Below are 19608 nucleotides of genomic sequence, written 5' to 3'. Positions count from 1 at the left end.
TTACTGTATTTTATTAACATTTCAAGTAAAAACTTGACGCGTTCATTGCAATTGTTTCTGATATCCGTGTAGGACTGTAAGTCTCAAAAACTTGATCAATTTAGCAGACCTGATTATTTTGATCTTCAAATAGGATGGGCCGTAAATATTATAGTTCAGAACTGGGGACTTCTTCGCGGTAAAAGTGACTCTACCACTTCTCACGCCTGATTCAACTTACAAATATCATGAAAAAAAACTTTTTAAAAAGTAAAAGTGTTACAGAAACAATTAACCCGTTAGGTAGATACCTACTTACACATTCGTTTAATTATCATGTCTGATTAGTTTCTTTTTCACACAAACAGACAAAATATAGACATAAACAAATCATTATCTTAGTTTATGTTACAATATAATAACAGTCTTTATCTCGCTCAGCTGTTGCCTAGTCGCTTTTTATATTTTTACTTACTTAATTAAAGCGAGATTAAAATGTACTGTTTGCAAGCTGATAATGACTTCTGCAATTTAATACTCTTATGAAAGTAGTGCTCTCTGTAGGTATACTTTACAACTACTTACTTCCAGTAAGAACTAGAGCGATAAATTGTTGAAAGGTTCTTATAACCTACAGACTGACATGTGTTGCTGGGGAGTTTGTTGCGCCACTTCTTCTTCCCAGCAAAAACACATAGAAAGTGGTGAAGGGTGGGAGTTTTGTAAAATTCTGACGTTCGAAAAGGGCTGTTTTGCAGCCTAATTTGAATTTATTCAAATTATTTAAATATGATTAGGGCAAGGGCAGGATGATGATGATGATGACTAGTTTAGTTACAACTACAGTTTTAACTTATTAACATTGCATTTCAAAAGTTATCCGTTTAATTAATTGCGAATTCTTTAGTTTAAATCTTACCCAGAAGCTTTGCTTGTCCGATAGCTAAATTATTTACCTATTACTGACACCATTGTTAAGTCAAAATGTATTATGTAAACTACTATTGCAAATGAATGATACGTCAGGTGCCTGAGTCACTACAATGCAAAGTTGATTTTCACTTGACAAAAAGAAAATACAATTCCAATTCTAGTCTTGAATGCAAAAGGTTAAAAATATACAATTGACTACATTAAAAGTGGTAGGCTAAATCTTATCCAATTGAGGGTGCTTAGTTACCTACTTACTGCTATGTTTCAACAAAATCCATTCAAGAGGTAGATTTTATGTGAGAGTCAGCAATACCACCACCCATATATTCTATTGGGAAAGTGAATAAAACTAATATTTAATTATATGAGTATGCAAAGATATAAAAATGTAACTTTAATCGGATGGCCATTATTTTATTTTAGGCAAGTGTTTATAAATATTAATGCCTGAAAAAAGTTGTTATTGTTTAAAAATTGATGATAAGCACTTGAAACGTTATTATGTAACATAATTATGTTGATGCTCGCTACAAAATTGCAAAAATATAGGTATACTACCAGATACTATTCTCTACGGCTCTAACTAAGTAAATGAATAAAATTACATAGACGATTTACTGTTGCACCATTCGACTATAATGATAACCGAAACATTTTCAGGCGGCCAGTACACGGATGATAAACATGCTGTGGGTTGTTCGAAAGAGATACCGCGGCCCTAGTACATAAAAGGCCCACGACGGAACACGACGGTTTTTAGTCAGTAAGAGTCTGACACTCCCTCACCGCTGCTAACCCACAGCGGGAGGGGTTATTTGATGATTTTTAACGTCGTCGCAAAAAAAAAAGTCCTGAAAAACATCTGGGGCTGCGGGATTGTTCGAAAGAATTACCGAGGCCCTGAAACATAAAAGGCCTGCAAAGAAACATGATGGGTTTTACTCAATAAGAGTCTGACACTTTCTCAAGCTGCCAACCTACAGGGTAATTTGATAAATTGCCATAAAAAAGACCTGATAAACATGAGCAAAAAGATAAGATGTAAATAGACAGAAGTCAGAAAGGCTGACAAGCAGGCTTTCGGGTCTCCCAAGTCCCAAGTCTCAAAAGGAAGTCCAAGTCTCGGAAGTCCCAAGTTTGAGGGGTTCAAATAAGCAGTTTCAGTCCATGCAAGAACGACTGGTACATACTCAGGTGCATCTGGTTTTACTGGAAGATAACTATGCTGGGAAAAGCTAGCCAGATACTTGACATTCGTTTACAAAATCTTTATCTTGAATGAAGTTTTTTTTACGTAAGGAGATAGCTACTTTTTCGCACTAATCGATAATTATAAAACATTATTCAAAATTATGCACTTATTACTATAGTTAAAAAGTTCGATCGTTTGTTCGTTATCATGAGCTCCTCCCTGACAGTCTTTAAGGTAAACCTATGATCAATCACCATTTTTTTTCAAATGTAGAAATTTCTTATCGTTGGGTCCTCCTGCTTTTTAAGGTTAAGGTTACAGCCGGTTTAGTTGACTGGTCTGGGGGTGATAGGTGCAAAATACATGTGTACAGCGGTCGGTTCAAAGATTACCGAAAAGATAACAGGATAACCAGGTTTTCCGCTGCTGCCTGCTGTTAGACTGGAAGCCGAATCCAAATCCGTTTGAAAAAGCCTAGTCAAATAACGATTGCAGAATCAACTGTTATTGAAAATGATTTTTGGTATAATTTGACATTCAGGGAATATGACCGATAAGTGAAACCGGGTGTGAAAACTAGTATGCACGTAACTGTTATCGTGTCAAGTAAGGTCTAAGGTCGACCTAAAGTTAGGTTTTTGATTAAGCGCTGGTATATAAACTTAATTATTGCAGTTTTGGTGACCACAGTGGGGAGATATTGAGCAACTGTGACGACTGCTGCAAATTCTGGAACTATGAAGCTGGTGATACTGACGGCGATTCTCGGTGAGTGCATTCTAGTTATTTTGAAGTTCATAAGTTCATAGTAATGGTGTCTCAATTAAGTTGTAATTTCCCTATTCTATTGATCTAAGTCTCCCACTGTTTGTTAGAGGAGTAGAAGCTATGAAGCTTATCCATGTTTCTTCTAAAAGTCAAGCATGAAGCTTCTACAGGTGCGACGGAAACCTATAGAATTCACTGATCTAACGTGTATGCTTATACATGCTCGGATGGTCATAAATTGAATAAAAGTGTCAATGTCAGTATACTTAACATTGAAAAAGTTTTATCAATTGAGTTAGTAATCTGTTGAACAGGGAAAGATACGCTAAAAGAATAACTTTCACATTTGAGTGCATAATAAAATAAAAATATACATTGGAGCGAATTTCAGACAAAAAAAAAGTAATGTTTTGATAAGATAAGAAAACAAAGAATAACTGAATACGATTAAACTTTATCATTGCTCAACGGAGAGGGAGTCAATAGGTTACTTCAGACTATACTATAAGAATATGTTCAGACTGCTCATTAGTAGTTTGATTTAACTGTGGTATATTAAACAATATAGATCAATCTTTAAGAAGTACCCCTTTAATGATTAATGTCCTCATTTATTAAACTAAGAAAATTCTCTTTGCAGCCGCCGTTTCATCGAGCCCGGTCGCCGAGCCCAACCAATGGCCATGGCAGGTCGGTCAAGAATACGAGTACAATGTACTCTCTTACACCGGAACTGAATTCGAATCAGAAACTGGCAACGGCAACGTCTTGATTACAAATTTCATTGTTCGCGTTTTAGAACCAGGTCGTTTAGTAGCTAAGCTAGCAAATCCTGTATACGGGCAAGCTCAGAATCAGCAATACAAGAAAAAGATTTTCCATGGTCTGGACTTAAATCCAATCAAGGATATTGATCATCCTTTTGAAATTCTTGTAGAAGGTGGTCGAGTCGTCTCCTTGAAAATTCCAACATCATTCACTGATACTTATGAGAACTTGCTGAAAGGACTTGTCAGTGCTTTGCAAGTAGACTTATCTCCTACTAACCATGTCCACAATTTCCCAAATAACTTTGATAAAGAAACCTTCCAAGGTTTGTTTAAGAAGATGGAAACTGACGTCACTGGTGACTGTGAGACTCTTTACTCTGTTTCGCCTATTTCTGCCGGAGGTCTTGATGACGTGCTAGTGGATAAAGTTGAAAACCCTGTCGAGATAATCAAAAGTAAGAACTACGGATCATGTGAAAATCGTGTCGGTTTTTACTTTGGTGTTCCCGAAGGAGCGGTATGGAATGGAATCGCTTATAAAGAAGATGAAAAACAATTTATAAAACACACTACTGAAACTCGTCTCGTTGTTGGCGAGAAGGGCACAATCTACAAATCGGAAGCTATAAGCTCTGTTTTCGTTAACCCTCTTGTCTATGGCAAACAGAAAGCTGAGATCTACAGTTACGTCGGATTGTCCCTTTCTTCTCTCCAGCCCAAAACAAGTGAGGAATGGCCAAAAACCGTTGAATATCGCGATGTTGATTCGCTTTTGTTTACATATAATTTGACAAGATTGATAAGTCGAGGTGATAGTAACATTGCCGATGCTCAGAAATTGCTTCAGGAAATGACTCCTCTATTGCAAGATATAAACAACTTACCAAAGGCCGATTTTCTTTCCAAATTCAAACTGCTCATAGAATCTCTTATGTATATGAGCTCAGAACAACTGGCACAAATGACAGCCAGCATTGAAATTGCAAAATCTTCGGAAAACACTGCAAAGAGTAACATGTGGGTAGTATACCGCGATGCTGTCGCCCAAACCGGTACAATCGCTGCATTCAAAGAAATCAAGTCCTGGATCTTGACCAAGAAAATCGAAGGTATTGAAGCCGCAGAAGTTATTAGCTCTATGGCTAGCGTTCTTCGTTTCCCGACTAAGGAACTCATGAACGAATTTTTCGAATTTGCTATGAGTCCCGAAGTTCAGGAGCAGACCTTCGTCAATACCACCACCCTTCTGGCTGTCACGAAATTCATTGCATCTGGAGACGAAGACTTGTTTGTAAATGAGAAAGTAATCCCACGACTATCACAAGAACTGAAACAAGCTGTTGAAAATGGCGACAAGAACAAAGCTCAGGTATATGTACGAGTTCTCGGTAACTTGGCTCACCCGAATATTCTGAAAGTCTTTGCTCCTTATTTAGAGGGTAAGATTGCAGTCACTAAGTACCTCCGCATCCAAATGGTTATCAGCCTGAAAACCCTGGCTAACAAGAAGAATGAATACGTTCGTGCTGTGCTGTTCAGCCTGTTGAAGAACACTGCTGAGCCTTACGAAGTGAGGGTCGCTGCTGCTTTGAATATTTTCCTAGCTGATCCACCTCAGGAAATGATGCAAATCATGGGACACATGACGTTCGCAGACCCTAGCACACAGGTTCGCGCTGTGCTGGCAAACAGTATTACTTTTGCTGCCGGACTGAAAGATCCACGTTTCGCCACTCTGTGAGTTATAAATACAGCTATCTATACCGTTTAACCGTACATTTAGTCCGATTGTGTTTACGTTTTACTAAATACCTAAAATACATATTGTGGACTTTTTCAACAATATCTTCTTTATCTGTAAATATTTATCATTAATTACAACATCTTTGATAAAACATTTCTCTAATTTCAGTGCCAAAACTGCAAAGTCTGTCTTGAGCATGCTTCCTGAAGAGAAGTTCGGCTACCGCTACTCAACTGACAGTTTGATTGACGACTACACCAGTGATGACGAGCTTTCCCACTTCAGAGAGGTTTCCTACATCGGCAGTAAGAACAACCTTCTACCAGTCTATGAACGAGGGGCTCTGAGGTTCGGAAGCACTGGATGGACTGAAGAAGATTGGGTAACTTTTTGATCGTACAGTGTATTAATAGATACTAATCCACGACTGTCTTGGACTGTTACTGTTACTGTTACAGCCTTTTTATCGTCCCACTGCTGGGCACAGGCCTCCTCTCACATGGAGAAGGACTTGGACTGACTTTGATGATATTCTATTTTTTGCAGTTTACGCTATCTGTATCGGACATGCAACACCTAATGGAGTATATCTATAGTTTGTTTATTCATCAAGGAGAAAAACCCAAGGACGAGTTTGAAATAAAGATTAAGACAATTCTCGAAAAACTGAACATAAAGCCTGAACATCAATGTGATCTCGAAGGCTCTTTCTTCTTAAATAACTGGAACCAGCAAATGCTTCTAACTTTCACCGAAGCTGAAATTAACTCTTTGATTTTAAGCTTGATAAAAGAGTCAAATCATTTGAAACAGTCAATTAAATCCAATTACATTAAGATTGTGCTACAAAAGGATATCTTCATCACGTTCCCACTCGCTATGGGTATGCCGTTTGTATTTGAATACATTGAACCAACGTTACTTCATGTCCAAAATCAAGCCATCGCAACTCCCGGAGAGGACATGAGTGGAAATATTATAGATAAACTACAATTCACATATGCCAGAAACTTGGATGGAATTGCTGGTTACTTAGACACATTTAACGACGTATATGTGGCTGCCGGTGTCGTTAACAAACTGCAATTGCACATTCCTTTTAGGACACGTTGGGACTACGAGTTCAATGAGTTTAAATTCATCCTTGAATGGCCGGACAGAAATGCTAACCTTATCCACATGAGTGTGTGGCCATACACTACACTTCAAAAGACAGATTCTCTCCAGACCGCGGCTGAGAACCCGCAGTCAAAACTAATCGAGCGACCAAAAAAGGTTATTTCCACTGATATCAAGTTTGGTCAGTCAATTGGTACCATATTCCAATTCCAAGCAAACTCTTACTCCTCTGACTACAAGGATCCAACCAGTCTCTTCGATAATGATCTTCTGACGAATGTTCGTAATCTGCTGTATCAGAAGGACATTGCTTTGACGCAGTTTAACTTGAAGTATCTCGCCAGAGAATCAAAGAACAAAGCTTTTACTTTTACTGTATTCACTAGTAAGTACATTCATATTATAAGCATGATAATTTAATTCCGCAATTATTCTTTCTTTTTGAACTTTTAATGATTAAAATGGAATGAAAACATATTTGCAGTTAAGTCATTAACTCGGTCTAGTTGAATGTAGAAACCTAATAGATCTTATTATTTTCAGACACAATCTACAATCAGTTACAAACAAAGGATGAATTTGAGCCAGCAGCAGTCATAAAAGATATTACACCAGAAGCTCGCCGCAAGGAAATCGTTAACCGAGTGGCCTCGGAAATAGAACATGGCAAAGTCCAACTCGTTGACATTATTATTGAATTTGCTGGTAGAGATACTGTGGAGTTCATATTAACTGGTGCATTAGCGAACAGCTATGTAGATAACAAGGTTCAAGCTGCTTTGATGTACAATGGCTTCCAACAACAAATCAACGCTGTCTTCAATATGACCAAACCTGAATTTACACCACTAAATTTCGAACTTGCCTTTAAAAATAACCTTACGATAGAATACGACCTTGACATCCTGATCGGAAACGAAGACAACATTCACCTAAAAGGAGTCGGTAAACGCAGCGATATGTACAAGGAATTGCTATTAAACGATCCCTTGGGAAAACAATGCCTTAAAGACATTGGCGAAAATAACCTGTACCAGAAAGCTTGTTACAAAATGCTTCTTAAGGCACACGCTCCCGACAACTTCAAAGGTACATTGACTTACAAAGACTTGAAGCAGACTGATGAGGCCTTCATCTTGAATCTTCTTGAGCTGTTGGAAAACTGGAACGATTGGGAAAAAGAAGAGGATGTCCTCAAAACGGTCGATGACGGAAAACTGGAGATCGAGGCACAAGCCTTTTACTACGATAACTACATCAACTACAAGCTAACGTCGAAATTCGGAGAGGTCCGTTTGAACAATGTAGAGGGATTGTCTTACTACCCGTACGCCATGTCTTTCTATGCACCCCTTTCCAGCTGGGAGCGTGCCCGCAACTGGTTCACAGGCTACCAAAACTTGCGTGAGTATTGTTTAACTATGATGATAATGTCTTCTTAGCTGAATAACAGCCACTTCGGCAGTTCTCATAAAAGCGTAGGACATATTACAGTGCACTACTCCTTCACTCTATTCCTTCACTCTCATAGCCCGATGGGACGGCAATCCAATACGACCGGAGAGAGATTAGGTGCAGGATCGATATTTCCGATGCATGAGTTTAAATAGTCGTTATGAATTATGATATGTTTAACCTTTTCATATATTATACACGTATGTTTTGCAGCATTCTGTACCGTGGATGACAACAAGGTCTGGACATTCAGTGGCCGCAGCTACGAATACAACATGACTGGATCTTGGCACGTCATGATGGTGGACGAGGCTAAGGATTTCGGCAATGAATTGCTCATTCTTGCCCAGAGACCCGAAAAAGGACAAGCAGAAGTTTACATCACTTACAAGTTAGTATTCCTGCTCACTCATTAATGATATTGTTGTATGGACTGAAGCTTTCTTGAAAGTAGAACGTAAAAACATTAACATAGGTCCTCTGAACTCTTTTTATATAGCGTTTATGTTAATGTATGTAAAATGTTATTACATTTTTTTTCAGAACCAGAACGGGTAAAACACTAGAAATCATTTTGACTCCGAAAACATACCAAGTAATCAGCAATGCCAAAGAAATTTGTGAAGACGGTGTTTCTATCTACTACGACGACGTTGCGAAGATTCCTCTAGTAGAGTACTACAGCATTCGTGGTGGTTTCGATGAAATCCAAGTATTTAGCATCAACAACGGAGCTATTCGTCTTATCTTTGACAATCATAGGCTAGTTTTATTCACTGATGATCACCGCAGCACCACCAGAGGTCTTTGTGGTCAGAGTTCTACTGAGATTCGTGATGACTACATGACTCCATTCGGTCTGGTTGACTCTCCTCAGCTTTACGGAGCATCCTTTGCTCTGGACGGTGACCACGCAGACCCTAAGACTGAGGAGTTGAAGAAGGAAGCTAAGCTGAAGGCGTACCAGCCTGTCACCAAGTACACCAGCATTCTCCGCTCTGACGCCGAGTGGAGCAAGGTTGCTAATGAGTCCTTCTAAAACTTGATTGACTGATGTATAAATCATAGGTTAAAACGACTTACAATGCGTAGATATCTTTCAAGATCTCGATTTAGATACCTATGTTTGAATGAACTGAATCGTTAACTATTTTTAATATATTGTTTAAAGGCATTAGATTGATATCTATTTAATAAATGCACCAAAGACATTATTTTTGTATTATTCCATATAACGGAGAATACCCTTATTATAAAAGCATTGTACACCTTCAGCTTTGCACCTCTACAACCCGCAGATATTTAAGAATAGAATGGTGTGCTACAAGGCCGAACATTAGGACCCATGTTATTATTGGTGTCTCTTGAAAATTTTGTCTGTCTTTCAACAACATTCAACATTATCACGATAACAAAGCAGTCTAGTCCGTATGGCAATAATAAAGTAAATAGATAATCATTCGATATATTTATGACAATATCTGTACCAGACGAACAGTGCTGAATTTTCATGGCAAAAATAGAACCAATTAATAAAAAGATAACATTCCATTTTTAATTATTCCTCTGCTTATTGTCTTCTTATCATATACTTTAAACGTTAGTGTTTATAAATGTATTATCTGGGACAAAAGCTGCTGTTGATTATTATGTAATAAAAATAAATGTGTAACAAAAAACACTTATTTAACTAACAAGTTACAGTATGATAAACTTGATGACTTTCCGCGTAATTTCTAGAAAGTGAAGTAATGAAATGTAAAATTTGACAATTACGTGGAAGAATTACCTGTACTAAAATCCTACCTACAGCAGATAAATATTTTATTGTAATTAGGAGCATTTAATGAAACCTGTATTTAACATACAGATATTGGTCAATAAAATAAGAAGGTTTATAAACTGTAGTTTTACTTTTGAAATTGTGCCTAGTTTGGGATGAATAGGCATAGAAGGAGTTCAACAATCTTAAGGAAGACTATATGGCTGGGGCACTGCCTTGTCCTCAGATATGAAGTATATACGGAACCACATTTATACTTAGCAGGATTTATTTACAATATTATCAATATTATGCAATATTACGAGACAGTGATTAATCTCAGCGTTATCTACACATAATTAAATGAGGATGTCTTTATGTCCGCAACGAATATTTCTTCGACCAAAAGAATTTTAGCCATTCCGAATAAATTTCCTTTTGTCGTAAAAGCATCGAAGTTTCCGACGGGAATGTGAGTGGAACCAGGGGAGGAAGCTAGCGTATTGTGGATACAACAGTTATCATGTCAAGAAAGGTCTAAAGGTCGACCAAAAAAGTCAGTATAAAAACGTAAGCATTGCAGTTTCGGGGATCACAGTGAGGAGATATTGAGCAAATCTAACCGTGATAGCTGTAATTCTACAATATGAAGCTGTTGATACTGACGGCGATACTCGGTAAGTATTTTAAAATTATTCGAGTATATTTATACATCTTATTAGGTTCCAGATTTCTGCTTTCCAATAATAATTATGCATTGTATTTCTTATGTCTCGTGTTGAGTTTTCAAAGATTTGCATTACACATATCTGGACGTTATTCTGTAATCATGGTAGATATCCCAGTATACTAGCTTCCGCTAGCGGTTTCTCCAGTATTGTTATAGCTTAAATACTTCACGTATCCGGGTAAAAGGTAGCTTGCAGCCTTATTCGATACATAGGCCATCCGTGAAGGAATTTTCTAAAATCGAAAATCGAAGAGTTCGTAACGTTCAGGCAAACAAACAAACTTATTAATATTAAATTAAGTATAGATTAAAACAATTCAGAATCCGGAGTTTATTTACCGCAGATAACCTTAACGATAAGGCTTTTCAGTAATTAATATGTTGATAAATAAATAAATGACATAAGCGTTTTCTACAAAGTGAAAAAAATATTATAACAAAACCACGAAAACTATGTGAAGAAGAGAATAGAATTAATAATTCTTATTAATAGTGATAGATGCATTGGAAAAATCATTGGTAAATTGACTTCATCGCAACTACCTATCGACTTTCCTATTTGACTTAAATATGCAAACTGCCATCATTATTAACACGCCCATTACAGCAGTACCTTCTTCTTCCTCCTGCCCTGTTCCCAACAACTTTAAAGTTCCAAAAAAAGTAATCTCGAGAATGTTCATTAAAAAGTAAATTCTAGAAACTGGATAGTCTTCCAAGATAATTTTATCGTCAAACAACACAGTGAACGTCAAGAGGTCAATATCAAGGTTTTAAAAAAACTATTCATCTCAAAGTCTATCTGAGTTGTTATTTTCTGTCATCGTTTTATTACAAAAAAGACCAAGTTACTATCTCGACTTAGGAAGACAATCTCAAACTGAAAGCTATTTGTGAGTTTTTTTTTCATAGTGTAGTATGGGTGCCACATATCCTTGCCACATGTCATTGTCATCTTGGCTTTCATCTGAAAAAGTTCGATAATACTTTATTTTTTACTTAACTTAGTGAAACTGGTATCAGACATTAAAACTCACCCAATTTCTTTTCAGCCGTCGTCACATCGAGCCCGCTAGCCGAGACCAATCAATGGCCCTGGCAAGTCGGCCAAGAATACGTCTATGATGTGGACTCCTACACCTGGACGAAATACGAGCAAAGTATCAATAATGGCAATGCTTTCTCAGCAAAGTTCATCATACGCGTTTTGGAACCAGGCCGATTAGTGGCCAAACTTGTAAACCCACTGTATGGACAATTTCAAGATCATGTATCTAGAGATGCTCCCATAAAAAATCTTAATCTGAGCCCACTCCAGGACATCGACCATCCTTTTGAAATTTTCGTTAATGGAGGACGTATCGTCTCCTTGAAGGTACCAACATCACTAAGTGTTACTAACGAAAACTTACTTAAAGGACTCGTTAGTGGTCTACAAGTAGACTTGTCTACATTTAATCATGTCGATAGTTTCCCGAACCATTTTGACAAGGAAACTTTTCAAGGCTTGTTTAAGAAAATGGAAACTGATATCACTGGCAACTGCGAGACTCTTTACTCTGTTTCACCCAGTATTGCAGCGGAAGAAAATATACTTTTACCGGTAGATAAACGTATCGAGATCATCAAAAGCAAAAATTACGGTTCTTGCAAGAAGCGCGTCGGCTTTACCTATGGTGTCCCAGAGGGTGCTGTATGGAATGGAATCGCTTACGAGAATAACGAGAAACAGTTTGTTAAGCACACTACTGAATCTCGCCTGGTCGTTAGTAAACAAGGCACAATATACAAATCAGAAACCATTAGTACTGTTTTCGTAAATCCTCTTATCTTTGGCAAACAGAAAGCCGAGGTTCACAGTTACGTCACCTTCTATCTAGAGTCAGTGAAGCCAGAAAATAACGATGACGTATGGAAAAAATCTGTTGAATACCGCGATGTTGATTCGCTTTTGTTTACATACGACCACGCAAAGTTCACAAAGGGAACCAAAAATGTTGCTGATGCTCAGAAGCTCCTACAAGAAATGACGCCTCTGTTGCAAGATCCTAACAATCTTCCAAAAGCTGAATTTCTTTCAAAATTCAACATCCTTGTCCGATCGGTTATGTTTATGACTTCGGAACAACTGACTCAAATGACAGCCAGTATTGAAGTTGCTAGATCTTCGGAAAACACTGCAAAGAAAAATATGTGGGTAGTATACCAGGACGCTGTCGCCCAAGCAGGTTCAATTGCTGCTTTCAAAGAAATCAAGTCCTGGATCTTGACCAAGAAAATCGAAGGTATCGAAGCCGCAGCAGTTATTAGTTCTATGGCCAACATTCTGCATTTCCCGACTAAGGAAGTTATGAACGAATTCTTCGAACTCGCTGTAAGTCCTGAAGTCCAACAGCAGAGCTTCCTCAATACCACCACCCTCCTGGCTGTCACGAAATTCATTGCATCTGGAGACGAAGACTTATTCGTGAATGAGAAAGTAATCCCACGACTATCACAAGAACTGAAACAAGCTGTTGAAAATGGCGACAAGAACAAAGCTCAGGTGTACGTAAGAGTTCTAGGTAACTTGGCTCACCCGAATATCCTGAAAGTCTTCGCCCCTTATCTTGAGGGCAAGATTGCAGTCACTAAGTACCTCCGCATCCAAATGGTTATCAGCCTTAAAACTCTGGCTAACAAGAAGAATGAATACGTTCGTGCTGTGCTGTTCAGCCTCTTGAAGAACACTGCTGAGCCTTACGAAGTGAGGGTCGCTGCTGCCTTGAATATTTTCCTAGCTGACCCACCTCAGGAAATGATGCAAATCATGGGACACATGACGTTCGCAGACCCTAGCACGCAGGTTCGCGCAGTGCTGGCAAACAGTATTACTTTTGCTGCTGGACTGAAAGACCCCCGTTTTGCAACTCTGTGAGTATTTTTCCACTACAATTCTAATTACTTTGCGTGGACTTTATAGATCCTTTTCACTTAATGCATATATCCAAACTATATTTTGGTTTCTGTGTATCTCAGATTCTCCAATAATTTATTACATTATGTCGCCCCAAGTTGTTTTGCTTAATAATCATTGTCTTTCAGCGCTAAGACTGCTAAGTCTGTCTTGAGCATGCTTCCTGAAGAAAAGTTTGGCTACCGCTACTCAACTGACAGTTTGATTGACGACTACACAAGTGATGATGAGCTTTCCCACTTTAGAGAGGTTTCCTTCATCGGCAGTAAGAACAATCTTATACCAGTGTATGAACGAGGGGCTCTGAGGTTCGGTAGCACTGGTTGGACTGAAGAAGACTGGGTAAATATTCCTACCAGATGATGACTTTTTAAATTATGGAGTCAGCACAATAAATAAATAAAAATGTTTTTTTTCCATTTGGTACAGTAGCACTTTGTTTAATATTCATCTTTATCGATTCATCTATTTTCAGTTCACCTTATCTATATCAGACGTCCAGCACCTATTGGAGTACATATCTGGGTTATACAAACACGCAGGACAAAAATCCGATGAAGAATTCAAAATAAGTGTCAAAAAAGTTATCGAAACGCTAAAACTTAAACCTGAACATCGCTGTGATCTCGAGGGTTCCTTCTTCCTAAACAACTGGGACCAGCAAATGCTTCTCACCTTCACTGAAGATGATCTCAACTCTTTGCTAATGGAATTCATTAAAGAGTCGGACAACTTGCTGAAGGCAGTTGAATCTAATTACATTAAGATTTTGACCCAAAAGCAAGTTTTCATAACTTTCCCTCTTCCTATGGGCGTGCCATTTATATTTGACTACAGTGAACCAACAGCAATCCTTCTTCAAAGTAAAGCTAAAGTCACAGTTGGTGAAGATATATCTGCATCATTAAGTAATGAACTCCAATTCACATACGCCAGAAACTTGGATGGCAGCGTTGGTTTTGAAGATACACTAAACGAAGTATATGTAGCTACTGGTATTGTCAACAAGCTGCAATTTTATGTTCCTGTCAAGCTGAATTTGGCTGCATCATTAAAGGAGTTCAAATTGAACCTAGAATGGCCGGAACAAAATGCTAACCTTATCCACATGAGCGTGTGGCCCTACAGTACAGTACAAAAGATAGATTCAATACAGACCGCAGCTGAAAACCCGTTGTCAAAACTTATTGAGCGGCCAAAAAAAGTTATTTCTAGTGATGTCAAGTTTGGTCATCCAACTGGTACTATATTCCAGTTCCAAGCGAACTCTTACTCCTCTGACTACAAGGACCCAACCAGTCTCTTCGAAGATGATCTTCTGACGAATGTTCGTAATCTGTTATATCAGAAGGACGTTGCATTGACGCAGCTTAACTTGAGGTATCTTGCATCAGAATCGCAAAACAAAGCTGTCTCGTTGACAATTTTCAAAGGTAAGTGTTGTGTTTATTGTGACTATTGACTATCTTCTTCAGATTATTTTTCTCTGTGTTACATGCATCAATAGTTATACATTGGCCTTGTTTATCATAGTAATTACTAATCAGTAATTGACATGTACCTATTTAAATGTTTTGGCATTTATTTTATGAATCCAGTTTTCTTATCATACTGATTTTGGTTACAGATATTATTTACAACCAGGAACAGACGAATAGTGAATTTGAACCAGCAGCGGTCGTAAACGATCTTACGCCGCAAGCTCGCCGTCAGGAAATCATTAACAGAGTAGCCTCAGAAATAGAATATGGCAAAGTTGAACTTGTTGACATTAGCCTTGTGTTTGATGGTAAACAAAAAAGGGAGTTCATACTAACTGGTGCATTAGAGACCAGCTATTTAGATTACCAAGTACACGGTGCATTGTTATACAATGGCTACCAACAAATCAATGCAGTCTTTAATATGACTAAACCATTATTGATACCATTAAACTTTGAAATTGCTCTTGAAAGTGGCCCTAAACTAGAATTCGACGCTGATTTAAAGGTCGGAAATGATAACAACATCCATCTCAAAGTAAGTGGTGAACGCAGTAAAATGTACAAGGAATTACTAATAAATGATCCGTTAGGACAACAATGCCTACAAGACATCAAAGAAAATAACTTGTACCAGAAAGCTTGCTACAAAATGCTCGTCAAGGCTCACGCTCCAGATTACTTCAAAGGTATTTTGACTTACAAGGATTTAGAGTATACTGACGTGGCATTTGCCTACAGCCTTTACGAAGTGTTGTCAAGTACGTTCGATTGGGAAAAAGAGGAGGATGTTTCTAAAACAGTTGAAGACGGTAAAATGGAGATTGAAGCGCAAGCGTATTACTACGACAACTACATTGACTATAAGCTCACATCGAAAGTAGGCGAGCTCCGTTTGAAGAATGTCGAGGGAATGTCTTATTACCCATATGCTATGTCCTTCTATACTATATTGACTGGTTGGGAGCATGCTCGCAACTGGTTCACTGGCTACCAAAATCTGCGTAAGTATTGCTCATCAAAATTGTGCTCATATACTACATATTTTCCTGTCCTTATCTCAATTTTATTTGGGGTCGATGCAACATGATTCTATATTCTCCTTAGATACTCCTGTATCAAGTGTCATATCACAAGTAATTCTCTTCAATAAACTTTCTCGTTAAGACATTAACCCTAAGTATTGACCCCCTTTTAATATTACGGTGATTATTGCAGCTTTTTGTGCCGTGGACAACACCAAAGTTTCGACATTCAGCGGCCGCAGTTACGACTACAGCATTACTGGAGCTTGGCATCTCGTGATGGTAGACGAAGCTAAAGACTTCGGCAATGAGCTGCTCATTCTAGCCAGAAGACCAGAAGAAAACCAGACCGAAGTTTACATTACTTACAAGTTAGTAATTCAAATATCGATTCAGTTTAAGCGTGTTTTCAATATCATTGTAGTAATTGAAGGCAATATTTGTGAGAAATGGCATATTCTAGAGGTACTTATATAGTATTCGTTTATGTTTTAGGACCAGAACGGGTAAGAATTTGGAGCTTATCCTGAAACCCCTGCAATTGGAAGTGACCTGCAATGCCAAGGAAGTTTGCGAAGATGGTAAAACAGTTTACTATGACGAAGAGGCAATGATTCCTCTTGTGGAGTATTACAGCCTCCGCGGTGGCGTGAACAGCATCGAAATAGTGAGCCTCAATAACGGAGGTGTTCGTCTTATTTATGACAACCACAGACTTGTTATATTCAGCGATGATCATCGTGGAGTCACCAGAGGTATCTGCGGCCAGAGTTCTACTGAGATTCGTGACGACTACATGACTCCTTATGGTCTGGTCGACTCCCCTCAGCTTTACGGGGCGTCCTTTGCTTTGGACGGTGAGCACGCAGACCCTAAGACTGAGGAGTTGAAGAAGGAAGCTAAGCTGAAGGCGTACCAGCCTGTCGCCAAGTACACCAACATCCTCCGCTCTGACGCCGAGTGGAGCAACGCCGTGCATTACTAGTTCCTACGAGTGTTTATATTTATTTACTTAATTTTATAGTATATTGTTTATATTTGTGATAAAGACTTTCTTATTAACTTATATTTCCCAAATATTGATTATACTGACTATATAAATATGAAACAAACCAATTACTGGATTTTAGGAAACTGCAAAATAAAAATAAAACATTCAAGATAATGAAATACGTGGTATCGAGAATGATAATAAAATTCAAATGTAATAAGGTATTTTATTTTGAACCTAAACTAGAAATAATAGTCTGGAAATTCCTAAATCAGGGTGCACATGAGAATTAATATACTCACAAAATTATGCATACTAGCCAGTGTTCACCAACTACCTACCTATTTATTGATAAGGCAAGTTAGAAGAAAAGTTTCGATAACGATTGTCACACACAGTCAGCGGGTTAAAACAGGCATTCCATCACTGACGTAGCTAGCTCTTTGATCAGAACTACCATTCACTCAGTTTGACACATGATATCTCAAGTACCAAAAAACAATAAGTTACCTAAGCAAGTTTCAAGCTAAAATATACTTGGAGCCGACCCAAACTTAGTTGTGAAAAGGCTAAACAGATGATGATGATTCTTTGTTCCAAGCTCTGACAAGAAATAGCAGTAAGGGATGTAGCAAGTAAATATGATTATAACTTTCATCATCATCAGCCTATAGCAGTCCACTGCTGGACATAGGCCTCTCCAAGTGCACGCCACTGAGATCGATTTTCGGCTTCTCGCATCCAGCTCCTGCCAGTCGTCTTGCGCAAGTCATCACTCCACCGTGCCTGAGGACTGTTTATAACTTTAAGAAGCTTAATAAGTACTCGCTTGGATTCGAGCCCGTAGGCACTTATTCGAGACAAGCATAACTATAAGACTCTGTAACCCTTATCTATAAAAAATTATGATGATGAAGGCCGATTTCGGCCACGGCGGCTGTTCTCATATTAGGAGATCAGCCTCTCAGGACATAATAGTGCACGAGTATTTACGCAGACACAGGTGCACTCAGTATTCCTTCACTCTCATAGTCCGCTGGGACGGTAATCCCACACGACCAGAGAGAGATCAGGCGCAGGACCGACATTAACGTACTCTCCGATGCACGAGTGAATCGATCACCAACTTCCAGACTATGGTCTGCTTTGTGAAAGTTTCTAGAACCGACAAAGCGATTTCAGCCCGTTCCGGGAATGGAACCCGAGACCAAAAGCATAGCAGTTGCTCTTGCGACCACCAGACCAACGAGACACCCTTATCTATACATATAATAAAGAGGAAACTTATTTGTTTGTTCGTTTGTACCCTAAAGGCTCCGAAACTACTAAACCGATTCGAAAAATTCTTACACTATTTATTGGAAAGCTACACTCTTCCCGAATTACATAGGCTATGCTATATCCCGGTACGGATCGCAGTTTCTACGGGACGCAGGTAGACCTGCGGGAAAACGGCTAGTATATTGTTAATACGTAAGTAACTTTATCTAAACCGAGTAAAATGATAAAAAAGTCGCCTGAGAAAGTGCATAGGCTACTTTTACCCACAGGAAGTTATCACCTCAGGAAGCAGGTGGAGCGCAAGAAAAAGCTAGAAAGAATCTAAGTCTTGAATATTAACATGTTGTTTTCAAAAAATATTCCAAAATTGTAACACTTGTCCAAGGCATGATAATTCTTTATCGCTTCTAATAACAAAAAAAAACACTAGATAGGTTTCTAATGGCCAAAAGGTCTTTTTTTGAAAACATCGATAAGAAACTTAGGCAATTCTATTATCGCTAAGTATATTAAAATAATGTTTCTACACGTGTAAGTACGCAATGTAGGTATATATTTTGAATAAGTATGTTCAAATACTTCATACAATTTTGGGTACATACGTACTAACTTATCTATATTTTATTGACTACCTCTTGCAATGCAAGATGCCTCAAAATCGCTGTTTGGTAAAATGCCATAAAGCAGCAAATGTATTAAATAGCTTGGAGAGTGGCATCTAGTAGATCATCCCCATGCCTGACGTATCCAAGCTGGATAATAATTATTTAGCATTTTAAAAAAACTCATTCAATCCAGATTTGGCTAGGAAAAAAACTATGTCCCGTAAGGGCAGGTCCATTGAAAATTGAAACCCTGATAAATCTATTCGGTAGGTTAATAAACTTGGCAGATACATACTTAATTTATTATCTATTATTAGGTTTAGGTATGTATTACTAATCACATTACATTACCTATATCTACAATAAACGTAGAAGTTAGGCTTTCTCTTCCACGCTAAACCAGCTGAAGCGGATTAAAATTTTACAGTAATCCAGCTTATACACGTAAATAACATAACTATAGGCTATTTTTATCCATGTGCGGGAAGTAGTTCGCTCGGGGGCACGGTTAAAAAAACCGCTAACCGCTATTCCCTAGTACATAACTAAAAGTTAAAACAACAATAGCCAAAGTCAAAATACAACGAATGTATTCAAAAAAGTCTCAAACCGCTTATCCTGGTTACAACTAAAGCTTAAATTGTCTCTGCAGGAGAAAATAACTGCAATGGGACACCAAAAATACCATAGAAAATAGTAATCTACTTGAGGTTCCAGCCCAACATACTCCAAACATGACGAAAACTTATGTAAGTGTCCAAATTAGTATTTTGTCAGTCTCCCAAGTTATCGCGACAGGGTCAAAGATAAGCCTAAA

General features: G+C 38.2%; 1 protein-coding gene across 1 annotated transcript; it reads left to right on the top strand.

Moving 5' to 3' along the window:
* Positions 1-2732: 2732 nt before the first annotated feature.
* On the top strand, positions 2733-17125 carry LOC110379949 (vitellogenin). Its single transcript, XM_064041880.1, has 13 exons — positions 2733-2872; positions 3513-5379; positions 5555-5768; positions 5933-6890; positions 7049-7909; positions 8174-8351; positions 8504-8997; positions 11505-13365; positions 13537-13750; positions 13884-14841; positions 15036-15893; positions 16108-16285; positions 16410-17125. Exons 1-13 carry the CDS (start codon positions 2842-2844, stop codon positions 16897-16899), a joined length of 9162 nt encoding a protein of 3053 aa, XP_063897950.1. The 5' UTR covers positions 2733-2841; the 3' UTR covers positions 16900-17125.
* Positions 17126-19608: the final 2483 nt, after the last annotated feature.

Source organism: Helicoverpa armigera, chromosome 26, assembly GCF_030705265.1.
Source record: "Helicoverpa armigera isolate CAAS_96S chromosome 26, ASM3070526v1, whole genome shotgun sequence".
Taxonomy (NCBI): Eukaryota; Metazoa; Arthropoda; class Insecta; order Lepidoptera; family Noctuidae; genus Helicoverpa; species Helicoverpa armigera.
This window is presented reverse-complemented; position numbering and strand designations above follow the sequence as displayed.